Below are 12534 nucleotides of genomic sequence, written 5' to 3' on the forward strand. Positions count from 1 at the left end.
TCATTCACAAATCACTCTCTCTCTCTTTCTCTCTCTGTCTCTCTCTCTCTCTCTCACTCTCACTCCCTCTCTCGCTCTCTGTCTCTCTCACTCTCTTTCTCTCTCTCTCTCTCTCTCTCTCTCAGCACCCCTCCCTTCACAGGCTCCTAGCAGTGTGAGGGATGATTACTATGTAAATGAGTGCAACTAGAGAGAGGGAGAGGGAGGAAGAGAGAGAGGGAGAGGGAGGGAGGGAGGGGGGGTTCAGACACACCGTGCGGGGAGTACTTCTGTTCCTCTTTTCATTATCTCTCTCTATCGCTCCCCGGATCACCGCTATCTTCACGCTGGAGGAATATTTTAATATCCGTTACACCATCACACACACGCCTCCCTGCCTGCACTACTGCTGAGAGACACACACGAACAGAGAGAGAGAGAGAGAGAGAGAGAGAGAGAGATGGACAGTGAGGAGAGAGAGAGAGAAAGATGGACAGTGAAGAGAGAGAGAGAGAATTAGAGAGAGAGAGAGATGGACAGGGAGGGAAAAGAAAGAATTAGAGAGAGGGAGAGAGATGGCCCGGGAAAGAAAAGAATGAGAGAGAGAAAGGGAGGGGGGGGCAGGTGCCTGTGAACACTGAGACAGAACAAATGTAATGAATAACATAAAAAAAAAATATGTAAAACTATGTACGTCACATAAAACTGTATTTTTCTACCGCTAGTGCACTTCAGAATTTCTGCAATATTTCAGGCATATAGATTTAGAGGAGAGAAGTGGAGAGGAGAGGAGCTTTTTGAAGGGTTAAGGGACAGAGACAGACAGAGTGAACAAGAGAGAGAGAGAGAGAGAGAGATAGAAACAGGGTGAGAGAGCAAGAGAAAGAGAGAGCGGGGAGTGAGAGAGAGAGAAAGAGATGGAGAGAGAGAGAAACAGAGACAGTGAAGGAGAGAGAGAGAAAGAGAAAGAGAGGGAGACAGAGGGAAAGAGAGAAAGAGGGAGAGAGAGTGGGAGGGGGTGAGAGAGAGAGAGGGAGGGAGAGAGAGAGAAAAAGAGGGAGGGAGGGAGAGAGAGAGAGAGAGATAACTGCAGGCAGGAGACAGTCATAGTGAGGTCTATGCGTCTGGACATCAGACACACGGCTCTTAAACACGCGGCAATTACACATACACACCTCGCAGCAACCCTCACATACAGCCTCACTCCTCACTCTGTGTGTGTGTGTGTGTGTGTGTGCGCGTGTGCGTGTGTGCGTGTGTGTGTGTGTGTGTGTGTGTGTGTGTGCGCGCGTGTGCGTGCGTGTGTGTGTGTGCGTATGCTCATAGATGTACTTTTTCTGTGTATTTATACCTGTGTGTGTGTATCTGTGTGTGACTCTTCATGCGTGTGCCTTGGTGAGCATGAATCTGTGTATGTGTTTAAATGTTACTGTTAGTGTGCAAATACGATACCTGTGTCTGTGCGTATGAGATTACATGGGCTTCCTTCCAGGGAACATGTGCATTTTTCAAAATGAGTGTCTGTGTCCATATGTGCATGTGTGTGTGTGTGTGTCTACCTGTGTGTTTCTGCATCATTCCCTTTACCTGTTTGTGTGTGTGTGTGTGTGTGTGTGTGTGTGCATGTGCGTGCATGCTAGCGTGTGTGTGTGTGTGTGTGTGTGTGTGTGTGTGTGTGTGCGCGAGCCCCTCCTCCTCTCTCTGGGCTGATGTGTGTGTGTGATATCTCTCATTACTGCTGACTCTATTGTCAGTAATCTGTGTGCCACAGCTATTGTTCCGTCTGGGCCCCATTGTCTCCTTCGCTCTCATCTGAGCGTCTCTGGGCCCCAGGGACCTCGCTCTCTCTCTCCCCTGGGGGTATAAAGACAGCGCCCCCCCCCCAAAGGCCTGACTTCTCCCTCTCACACACACACACACACACAGGCACACAAACACACACAATGCCTCTTCTGGAACTCTATTCAAAGGATAGAGGTCAGACATGGCATGAGATAGAAAGGCCCTTTAACTTAATTTTAAAGTGTGAAATGTTTTTGAACAGTTACACTTACATTCACTCATACATTTGAACCTGAACATTCACACCTTCACCTTTTTTAGGTAGTATTTTTGTAAATAGTCAAGATATATTTGCGTGTGTGCATTTTCCCCCAAATAAGATGTTTGTTTGTTTTTTTCTGAAATTACAACACTTACATTATCTTTGGCTCTTTTGCCACACAAATGGAGAATTCCGACTCAAATGTCTTTAGCAGTTATAGTACTAATAGTAGTAATAGTAGAAGACAACTCGTTCCAGAACTTTCTCTTTTATGGGCTAGCCTACAGAGCAGTGGTTGTATGACATGCGGTATGTAATGGTGTTATATTGAACCGGTCCTCTCTGTCTCTGACTCAGGCACCGAGCGAATACGAAGCCAACCCGGAGGTTCTGACCTACAGAATCACCCACCTGACCCGCGGCCAGCAGTACTTAATCTGGGCAGCCGCCGTGACCACGGCTGGACGTGGAAACATCAGCGAGAAAGTCACAGTGGAGCCTGCCGGGAAAGGTGAGTCCTCCAAACAGCCGGTGTTATGTAGGGGTGAAGAGCAGAGAGAGAGAGAGCATCTCCTAACTCAGCACACAGAGACAAGAGACAGTGAAGAGCAGAGAGGATCTCCCTGAGCAGTTCTAGTTTCTTTCTGATTCTCTTTGTCTTTCTTTCTCTCTTTCTCTCACTCTTATTCTCTCTCTCTCTCTCCTGTTCTTTCTGTCTTTCCCTCTCTTTCTTTCTTTCTTTCTTTCTTTCTCTCTTTCTTATGACGTTTACAAATGTGGTCAGTAGTGGCCCCCTGATTAAGTGTGAGTGTGTATCTGTGTGTGCGTGAGAGAGAGAGAGAGAGAGAGAGAGAGAGAGAGATGGGTGGAGAGATTGCAGCCAATGATCCAGCTGATAGACAAAAGAGGGGGAGAGACAGAGGGAGAGAAAGAGCGAGAGAGAATGAAGAGGGCAGGTTGATCAATACTTTCCGGAGGAGGAGAGAGTGTATGTCAATGTGTAGTGTCTCTCTCTCTCTCTCGCTCTCTCTGAGTTGATAACCAGCTGTAAAAGATAGTGTCCTCTGGGCTGTATTCAGTCAACACAAGAGGACAAAACATTAAGACATCAAGTGTGTCACAGAGAGAGAGAGAGAGAGAGAGAGAGAGGAGTTTGTTTCACATATACGTGTGTTTGTATATTTCCTATATTCGTGTGTGTGTGTGTGTGTGTGTGTGTGTGTGTGTCCGACTTGTATTAGACTGTAAATCAAGGAATTTCGTAGGAATCAAGACTGGTTGACTAGACAAAAGCTGTCCAGCTAACATTATTGCCAGGTGCCCTATTCATGTGTGGTCCCATTGTTTGTTCAGTTCATTTATGCATGTATATATTTCTTTATTTCATCTCGGTGTGGTTAACAGATGGTGTTCGGATATGGTTTATTTTGGGATGATAAAGAAAACAATATGAGGCTTTTTATAGAATGTTTCAACCCATCAGAGAAGAGTGTTTTAAAGTTCTCTCTCTCCCTCTCTCTCCTCTCTCTCTCTCTCTTTCTCTCTCTCTCTCTCTCCTCTCTCTCTCTCTCTCTCTCTCTCTCTCTCTCTCCCAGCTCCTGCTAAGATCCTCTCGTTTGGCGGTACGGTGACGACGCCCTGGATGAAGGAAGTGCGTCTGCCGTGCAGTTCCGTCGGTGAACCCACACCCACCATCAAATGGACCAAAGACAGGTCAGAGTTCAAAGGTCACGCTGTCCCCATCTGTCTGGTCCCTTAAATCTACCCTCGCTCCATCACTCTGAAAAAGAAAGAAAGAAGGAAAGAAAAAGAAAAAAAAGAAAGTCAGGGCCCACAAGAGACCACTGATTAACCCAGTGGGATCTGAACAGCATCTGTTAAAGCCATAATGAGACAGCTACCATATCTCAGTTATAACCCTCTATCGGAATCACTGTTCACTGGTCAGTCGTTACAAACAAAACCTTAAATCTCCAATCCAAGGAGCCCACTGCCCAAATGCAGGGTGTTGATTCTAACGTTGCGTGATAAGAACTGGGTTGTAGGTGGAAATTTATGAATTTTTTTCTTATTTTATTTTCATGACGCGCATGGCGTCCGTGTTGATATTGTTCTCCATCTGGGACAGCGACGTGACAGAACAGAGCAGGGTGGAAAAGATTAGCCAGCATGTTTAACCAGCATGTTTAAACTGGCAGAATGTTTGCATGAGGGACTGATGACATGACCTGTGAATAGTCAGTCAGCATATGTTAATGATACGCTAATGATATGCAAATGTGAATACCTCACCACTGTCCCTGCAAAACTCAGGCAGGATTGTTGTTCATGTTCAATGTGAGTGGGGTTAGTTTTTGTACCAGTGTCTCCTTAACATTAACACACAAAAATGACAGAGAAATTGTGAATTTTAGCGACGATGTTAACATGGTTATTCGAGAAAATGTATTAGATAAACTGTGCTCAAATGTTGTTTTGTCCTAATGTTATTCCTATAATAAATGCGTTTCATTTATATAACAACTTCCAATCTAAGAAGTTCTTATCATATCGTTTTCTTTTGTTACTCACGATTTGAAAGTGTCGTTTGAGACATTAGTTTGTGACGTTCTGTTCTGATGTGTGTGGTGTGCTCTGTGTGTGTGTGTGTGTGTGTGTGTGTCTTGTAGCGAGGACTCGGCCATTCCTGTGACGTTGGACGGACACAGGCTCATCCTGGCTGACGGCACTTTAGTTTTACGTTCGGTGAAAGCAGAGGATTCTGGGTACTACACCTGCACGGCCACAAACACTCTGGGCTTTGACACCATTATCGTTAACCTGCTGGTGCAAGGTGAGAATCTCTGTCTACATATCATATCATTTTACTGTCTCTGCACACACACACACACACACACACACACACACATACACACATACACACACTCTCCTCCTTACACTCTGAGCTGTGTATTTGTGAATGATCAGTTAGCAGGGCAGGTCTTATTAGGTGAAATAACTCATGTTGTTTTAATTCCACTTTATGGTCCATTGCGATAAATGATTATCTTTAAATAGAGTGCAAATAGTTGCTGAATACAGAAGTAGCATGTGAAAGGAGTTGTTTGGCTGACTCTCTGTGTGTGTGTGTGTGTGTGTGTGTGTGTGTGTGTGTGTGTGTGTGTGTGTCTCAGTGCCCCCAGATCAGCCACGGTTGACCGTTTCCACCACCTCCACATCCTCCATCACCCTGGCATGGATCCCTGGAGACAATGGAGGCAGCTCTATCAGAGGTACCAACCCCATCTTTCTCTCTCTCTCTCTCTCTCTCTCTCTCTCTCTCTCTGTATCTCTCTCATTCTTTTCCCCTCTCTCTCTCTGTTAGTTTCTGTCTCTTTCTCAAATTTCCTTTCAAGTCTGTCTCTTTCTCAAATGTCTTCATCTCCCAGTATTTAGATTTTACCCATCATCTGTCTCTCCTTTTTTTTTCCTCCCTGTCTGTCATGTCCTTTTACTTCTTATTCTGTTTTCATTCATTCACCTCACACCTCTGTTCCTCTTCTCAATTCTCCCTCTCCATCTCTCCCTGTCTCTCTCCCCACCTCCCCCACCGCCCCCCCACGCTCCTCTCCTCCACTTTTTCTTTTCTGTCATTGTCCTCCTCTTGGTCTGTTTGTTCTGTCTATCTTCACATTCACCGGTTGTTTTTATATGGTCTTTGTTTACCTCTTATGTTGTCAGTCTATATATCTTGCCAGGTTGGTTTAGTGTCTACTGCTCTTCAGTTAATGTATGTGCGACGTGTTATCTGTTTATTGATTGGTTCTTCCTGTGTTTGTGTTCAGTCTGTAAGTATCTGTCTGTTTGATTACTTGACTACTGTGAGCAGTGAAGTGTATTCACTCTGTTTCTACAACATATGGTCCTCTTTCATTTTCTCGGTTTATTGCTCGACCAGTTGGTCTTTTTCTTTCTCCCCTGTATGCCCTTACACTGTGTCTGTACGTTTGTGTCTGGTTATTGTGTCTCTGTCGATACATGTTCACTGTCTTTCATTGCCAACGTCCACCTGTCTGTATATCGGCTTATCTGTGATTAAGTCCTCTGTGTGTGTGTGTGTGTGTGTGTGTGTGTGTGTGTGTGTGTGTGTGCATTTATTGATCTTTTTGATCTTTACATCCTGTCTTCCATCCTCCCTGATGTTGTCTCACAGTTTTACAAACTTAGATACGCACACAGAATCTATACTACACAAACATAAACCATGCATGTACCACAAGATCACAACTGTTAATGTGTACATCGGGTCAAACTACGAGGTCTGTTTTGGGGGAGGGAAAAAAAAAAAAAAAAAAAAGGAGTGATGATGAGGTGAAGGGGAAAGAAAAAAAAAAAAAAACTCAACACAAAGACAGTCTGCAGGTCAATCCTTTTGATATGGTCCCCTTTTATTTTACCATCTGCCACGACCGAAGCTCCAGGCCCGAATCCAGGCCATCCGCCCGCATATTGTGGCTCCATTTGCATAAGTGCCCAGTCAGCAGCGTGTGTGAGAGACACAGGGTCACTAATGGCGCTTTAGAACTGCCAGATCAGACCTCCATCTGGCTACAGAGGAAACGCTAACGTTCATAGAGCAACACCGCCCCCCGGTGGACGGGAAGGCTCAGGATGAGTCTGCTGTGACCGTAGGTTTTATTCAGTTGCAATTGGAAACCAGGCTTGGGGAGAAAAAAAAAAAAACAGTGTAGAAACCACAGCGTTATGTAAATACATTATTTTGCCTTCAGTTCCAGACCATCTTACTGCTGTTTGCATGGTGCTCTAAAATGACTGGAAATAATATTTGCATTTGAGTAGTCTCATAAAAACATATACAATTATCTATCTATCCATCTATCCATCTATCTATCTGTCTATCTGTCTGTCTGTCTGTCTACATATGTAAGGAAAATGTATTTTATTGTGATATGGTTTCATGAAAACCTGATTAAAAGAAAGATCCTTATGTTTTATGTTTCTTAACGATAAAACGTTCATACATTTGTGTGTGTGTGTGTGTGCTCCTCCAGGCTTTGTTCTGCAGTACTCGGTGGATAACACAGAGGAATGGAAGGATGTTTTTATCAGTTCTAGCGAGCGTTCCTTTAAACTGGACAACCTGCGCTGTGGGACCTGGTATAAGGTTAAACTGGCGGCTAAGAACAGCGTCGGAGCAGGACGCATCAGCGAAATCATCGAGGCCAAGACCCACGGCAGAGGTGAGAGAAGAGCAAGGTCACGACCCCCAGAGCAGAGGTCACTAATGCTACAAACAGGACTGAACAAAAACCCACACAGGCCTTATGGTTAATACATAGCTCGGGTTCTGCCCAGACATGTCCTACTGTTCACTGTCGGCTCTCTGTCTCTGTTATCTGGAGTAATCAGTGAACTAGTGTTTAAAATGACTTCGCATTTGACTGGTATACTGGTGAGTCATTTTTTGGAATACAACACTCTGTGCGTTAACTCAGTGTAAAAAAAAAGGGCTTAAAATTATTCACACAGTCAGACACTCAGTCTGTGCTCTCCTGGAAAAGAGATTTGCCAACAGAATTGAGGACTGGTATTACAAAAAAAAAAAAAAATGCTATAAAAAAGAATTTCACAGTTGATGGACATATCTGACCTTTGATGGACTACACATAGCCATCTCTGTCATGCTGACAAATCCTTTTTTTCCAGTTGTAACTGCTGTATGGGAGAACTGGGCACCATTTTACTCTATAGGCTCTCAGTCTGACTGAACAACATGATTTTGCTCTCTTTCTCTCTCTCTCCCTCTCTCTCTCTCTCTCCCTCTCTCTCTCTCTCTCTCTCTCTCTCTCTGTCCCTCTCTCTCTCTCTCCCCAGAGCCCCAGTTTAATAAGGATCAGCCCTTGTTCACCCACATTAACTCCACCCACGCCAGGCTGAACCTGCAGGGCTGGAACAGCGGCGGCTGCCCCATCAGCGCCGTGCTGCTGGACTTCCGACCCAAAGGCACCTGGGCCTGGCAGAACGTCCGAACCAACGCCACCACCGACGTCTTCCTCGCAGAGCTCCGAGAGGCCACCTGGTACGAGCTGAAGATGAAGGCGTGTAACAGCGCCGGCTGTGGAAACCAGACCTCCCAGTTTGCCACGCTGGACTATGACGGAAGTGAGTAACTCTTAAAGACAGACCGGCTAACGCTGTGTTTTTTCAAAGAAAACTTTTGAATAGATATTTACATTTTTACACAATAACACACAAATTTAAACGTTAACTTAAATATACTTTTTCATATGAGACTGGATTCTCAAAACACATGGATGAACACATGCACGTACTGCTGTCGTGACGTGCAGAACGTGTATTGTACATATATGTGCTTTGGACTGGTAATAGAAAATATACATTTGAAATCCAACACACTCCCTTCCTTTACTAATATAGGACTTACACTACCACTCTCATTTTTTTCTTTCCTACCATCTTTTCTTTTCTTTTCCTTCACTCCTCCTGCTCCGTCGTTCAGGTACCATTCCCCCCATTAAGTCGGCGCGAGGGGAGGGCGACGACGTGAAGAAGCTGTTTTCCATCGGCTGTCCCGTCATCCTGGTCACGCTGGGCATGGCCCTCCTCTTCATCATACGCAAGAAACGCAAGGAGAAGAGACTCAAGAGACTGAGAGGTGAGAGGCAGAGAGCGGACGAAGAGAGAGGGATGGGGGGGGGGGGGGGGGGGGGGGGGGGGTCAGGGGGAAAGGAAGGAATAGATGAGAGAAAGAAAAGCATGCTTAAGCTCTCAGGGCCTGTGGAGTGGAGTGAACGACATAATGAAATGTCTCTCTTTCGTTTTCTTTATCTCACAGATGCCAAGAGTCTGGCAGAGATGCTCATCAGGTAGGACTATATGTGTAAAGAGAAAGAGGACATTCATTGATTGGAGGCCAGAGATAATGGACCTTTTAAGTCAGAACCTCATAAGTGATCATATGACTTGTCCAAAAGCAGTGGAAATACTCTCGTCTGTGTGTGTGTGTGTGTGTGTGTGTGTGTGTGTGTGTGTACGTACCTGTGTGCGTGCGTGTGTGTGTGTGTGTGTGTGTTTTGTCCCTGGAGCAGTAAGAACAATCGCAGTTTCGACACCCCTGTGAAGGGTCCACCTCAGGGACCGCGGCTCCACATCGACATCCCCCGCGTTCAGCTGCTCATCGAAGACAAGGAGGGCATCAAACAGATTGGTTAGTCAATCCATGTGTGTGTGTCTGTGCATTTTTATGCTAAGGCCCTTTTTTCTCATCTGCTGACGGCCGATTTCAACTTCTTTGACTCTCCAATAGGTGAAGATAAGGCCACCATCCCTGTGACTGACACAGAGTTTAGCCAATCAGTGAATCCCCAGAGTTTCTGCACTGGTGTGTCAGTGCATCACCCCGCCCTCATTCAGAACACTGGGCCTTTGATTGACATGTCAGACATTAGACCAGGAACCAGTAAGTGAAGCCATCTTGTTTCAGAACTTTATAGTACAAATTTATTGCACACTATGTCTATTTCCTCTTAATCTTTCTTTCTCTACCTCTGCATGTCCTCTCTTCTTCCCCAACACTATATCTATTCTTTTCCTGCCTTTGTTTCACTTTCTCACTTTCTCACCCTGCCCCTCCTCCCCTCTCCCTCTCTCTCTCTCTCTCTCTCTCTCTCTCTCTTCCTTTCTCTCTCTTATTCTGTCTCTCTCTCTTTCTAAGACCCAGTGTCGAGGAAGAGTGTGAAGTCAGCCCACAGTACGAGGAACAGGTACTCCAGCCAGTGGACTCTGACCAAGTGCCAGGCATCCACGCCAGCTCGAACGCTCACGTCTGACTGGCGTACGGTGGGCTCCCAGCATGGCATCACTGTTACAGAGAGCGACAGTTACAGCGCCAGCCTGTCCCAGGATACGGGTAAACACACACACACACACAATCACATAGACACACACACACACGCACACACACACACATACACACATACAAAGGCACATATATGTAGATGGATGTATACACTTGACAACCAGACACACATACACTTACATATACCTAGGACAGATACATACAAAGGATCACATATATCCCCATATACTATACCAACACAGATTAACACACACACACACACACGCATACAATTTAAGACTGAAAACTTGTTCATGACATAAACGGTCAATAAAAGCCTGTCTGTTTTTCGGTACAACTGAATCAATTTGTCTTTGCCAACCAGGTCATGCAGAACACTCACAAACCTCCATCTCCCTCCCTCTCCCTCTCTCCCTGTCTCTCTGTAGATAAAGGTCGTAACAGCATGGTATCCACGGAGAGTGCCTCCTCCACATACGAGGAGCTGGCCCGGGCCTACGAGCACGCCAAGCTGGAGGAGCACCTGCAGCACGCCAAGTTTGAGATCACCGAGTGCTTCATCTCGGACAGCTCCTCCGACCAGATGACCACGGGCACCAACGACAACGCCGACAGCATGACGTCCATGAGCACGCCCTCCGAACCCGGCATCTGCCGCTTCACCGCCTCGCCCCCCAAACCACAGGACTACGACCGCGGCAAGAACGTGGCCGTGCCCATACCGCACCGCGCCAACAAGAGTAAGTGGGCAACCGCCCAGCCATCAGCCTGACCAAGACAATACCGTTTTTTTTTTTTTTCTTTTTGAGAGATCCTTCTTGTTCTCAAAATCCTAATGTTTTACGTAAATTCGATGTTACACTACAAACCGCTACAGAGCATCTTTTTTGAAGGGTTACATTTCTAGGCAGTTCTATGAGGTTTTAGCGTGTGCTGTGGTGACTTTAGGTTCAGTATCTGTGTCTTTGGAGGCCAGAGTGACAGTAGAGGGTGGGGTTCTGAGGCACTGAGCTACAGCTGTATACTGATGGAGAACCCTCATACAGGCAGTCACATCTCCCTCTGCAGAGTTATAGCGTGTGCTACTTTGAAGTCCTCCAACACAGTACAAAAGCACACCTAATTCAGCTCATCACCACACCTCTGTGAAATCAAATCAGGCGCGGATTCAGGCATTAGATTAAGGCTGCTAGAAAACTCTGCAGGATTTGAACATGGGTTTATGTAAAACTGATATCAGATCTGAGCACAGTTTTTTTTTTGTAATGCTGATAAATGAACTGAACACAGAGCACTGTAGTTTCATCTTTTTTTTTTTTTTGGAGTTTTGGCAGGCGATAACGACACGTTAACGTTTTTCGCGCTCTCTCTCTCTCTCTCCTTCTCCGTCTCAGGTGAGTACTGTAACCTCCCGCTCTACATGAAGACGGACCCTTTCTTCCGGAAACAGGCGGAACTTCACGACCCTTGCCCCGTGGTCCCTCCACGCGAGGCTTCCATCCGGAGCCTGGCGGCGCGGGCGTACCACACGCAGGGCCGTCACATGACGCTGGACCCGTCGAAACAGCAGACGCTGACCCTGGGCCACGGCGGCCTGGGAAGCCTGACCGGCTCCGCGGCTTCGGCCGCCGCCACGGGCGCGTCGGCGGGAGCGTCGGGCTCCGCCTCGGGCACCTCCACTCTCCCCCAGAGAACTCTCACTATGCCCAGCTCCTCCTCCACCTCCTCCTCGGCCACCCAGAGCGCCGTGGGAGCGGCCACGGCCAGCGCCAGCTCCACCAGCAGCATGGGTGGAGTGGGCGGCAGCTCCAAGGTGGGCGGATCCAGAGACTCCCTGCTGGAGAGCAGCTCGTCCGGACTGGGCAGACTGCAGAAGCAGAGCGCTGGTGCATACTCCAAATCCTACACGCTTGTCTAGCCCCACCGCTGCATTCTGGGAACAGGGAAAAAAAAAAACGGGGAGGGGGAAACCCGGGAAGGGCACACACACACACACACACGCACACACACGCATACACGCCCACACAAATACACACACACACACACACACATTCTTTTTTGGAGTCTGTCCCGACTGTAAGGGGGGGGGGCAAAAATCACGAGGATGAGGATTCTTACAGCACAGGGGTCCCTCACACTCTGTCTCTCTCTCTCTCTCTCTTTCTCTCTCTTTTTCTCTGTTTATCTCTTTTATTTTTCTTCAAACTCCCACTCTCTTAATCACTTTCTCTCTCTCTCTCTCTCTCTCTCCCTCTCTCTCTCTCACTCTCACGGACCATTTGTCTGTCCCACTGCATTAATTCTGGATATCACATGCCAAACTGAATCTCTCTTCCATTTTCATGAGCCATTTTTCTTTTCTTCTTCGTCTATCTCTTTTTTCTGCTTCTCCCCCCTCTCTCTCTCTCTCACTCTCTCTCTCTCTCTCTCTCTCTCGGTCAAAGACACCTTGGACCTTATGCACGAAATACTTTCCATGTGCACTTGTTTGGGATTTTCTTTACTCTTGAATTTAAATGGTAGGAAATACAGTTTTATGAGATTATATTGTTTCATATTAACCTGTCTAGATGTCCAGAGTGTTTCTTTTTTTTTTTTTTTTTAATGTCTCTTGCGGGAAAACAAAAAACAA

The 12534-nt window shown here is 46.5% G+C and overlaps 1 protein-coding gene across 3 annotated transcripts in view; it reads left to right on the forward strand.

The window, feature by feature from the left end:
- Nucleotides 1-11820, forward strand: part of dscaml1 (Down syndrome cell adhesion molecule like 1) — a 106529-nt gene extending 94709 nt beyond the window's left edge. For 2 of the 3 annotated variants that reach the window (XM_030776931.1, XM_030776932.1), the window contains 13 exons: nt 2381-2534; nt 3619-3736; nt 4693-4856; nt 5197-5295; nt 7075-7263; nt 7898-8185; nt 8544-8699; nt 8880-8910; nt 9133-9251; nt 9351-9503; nt 9759-9953; nt 10331-10642; nt 11297-11820. In XM_030776931.1, coding sequence (XP_030632791.1) covers nt 2381-2534; nt 3619-3736; nt 4693-4856; nt 5197-5295; nt 7075-7263; nt 7898-8185; nt 8544-8699; nt 8880-8910; nt 9133-9251; nt 9351-9503; nt 9759-9953; nt 10331-10642; nt 11297-11820 — 2502 coding nt within the window. Of the gene's footprint in view, nt 1-2380; nt 2535-3618; nt 3737-4692; nt 4857-5196; nt 5296-7074; nt 7264-7897; nt 8186-8543; nt 8700-8879; nt 8911-9129; nt 9252-9350; nt 9504-9758; nt 9954-10330; nt 10643-11296 lie in introns of all 3 variants that reach the window. The other variant, XM_030776930.1, reaches the window with a different exon arrangement.
- The last annotated feature ends 714 nt before the right edge of the window (nt 11821-12534 follow it).

Source organism: Chanos chanos, chromosome 6 (assembly GCF_902362185.1).
Source record: "Chanos chanos chromosome 6, fChaCha1.1, whole genome shotgun sequence".
In the NCBI taxonomy this organism is placed as follows: Eukaryota; Metazoa; Chordata; class Actinopteri; order Gonorynchiformes; family Chanidae; genus Chanos; species Chanos chanos.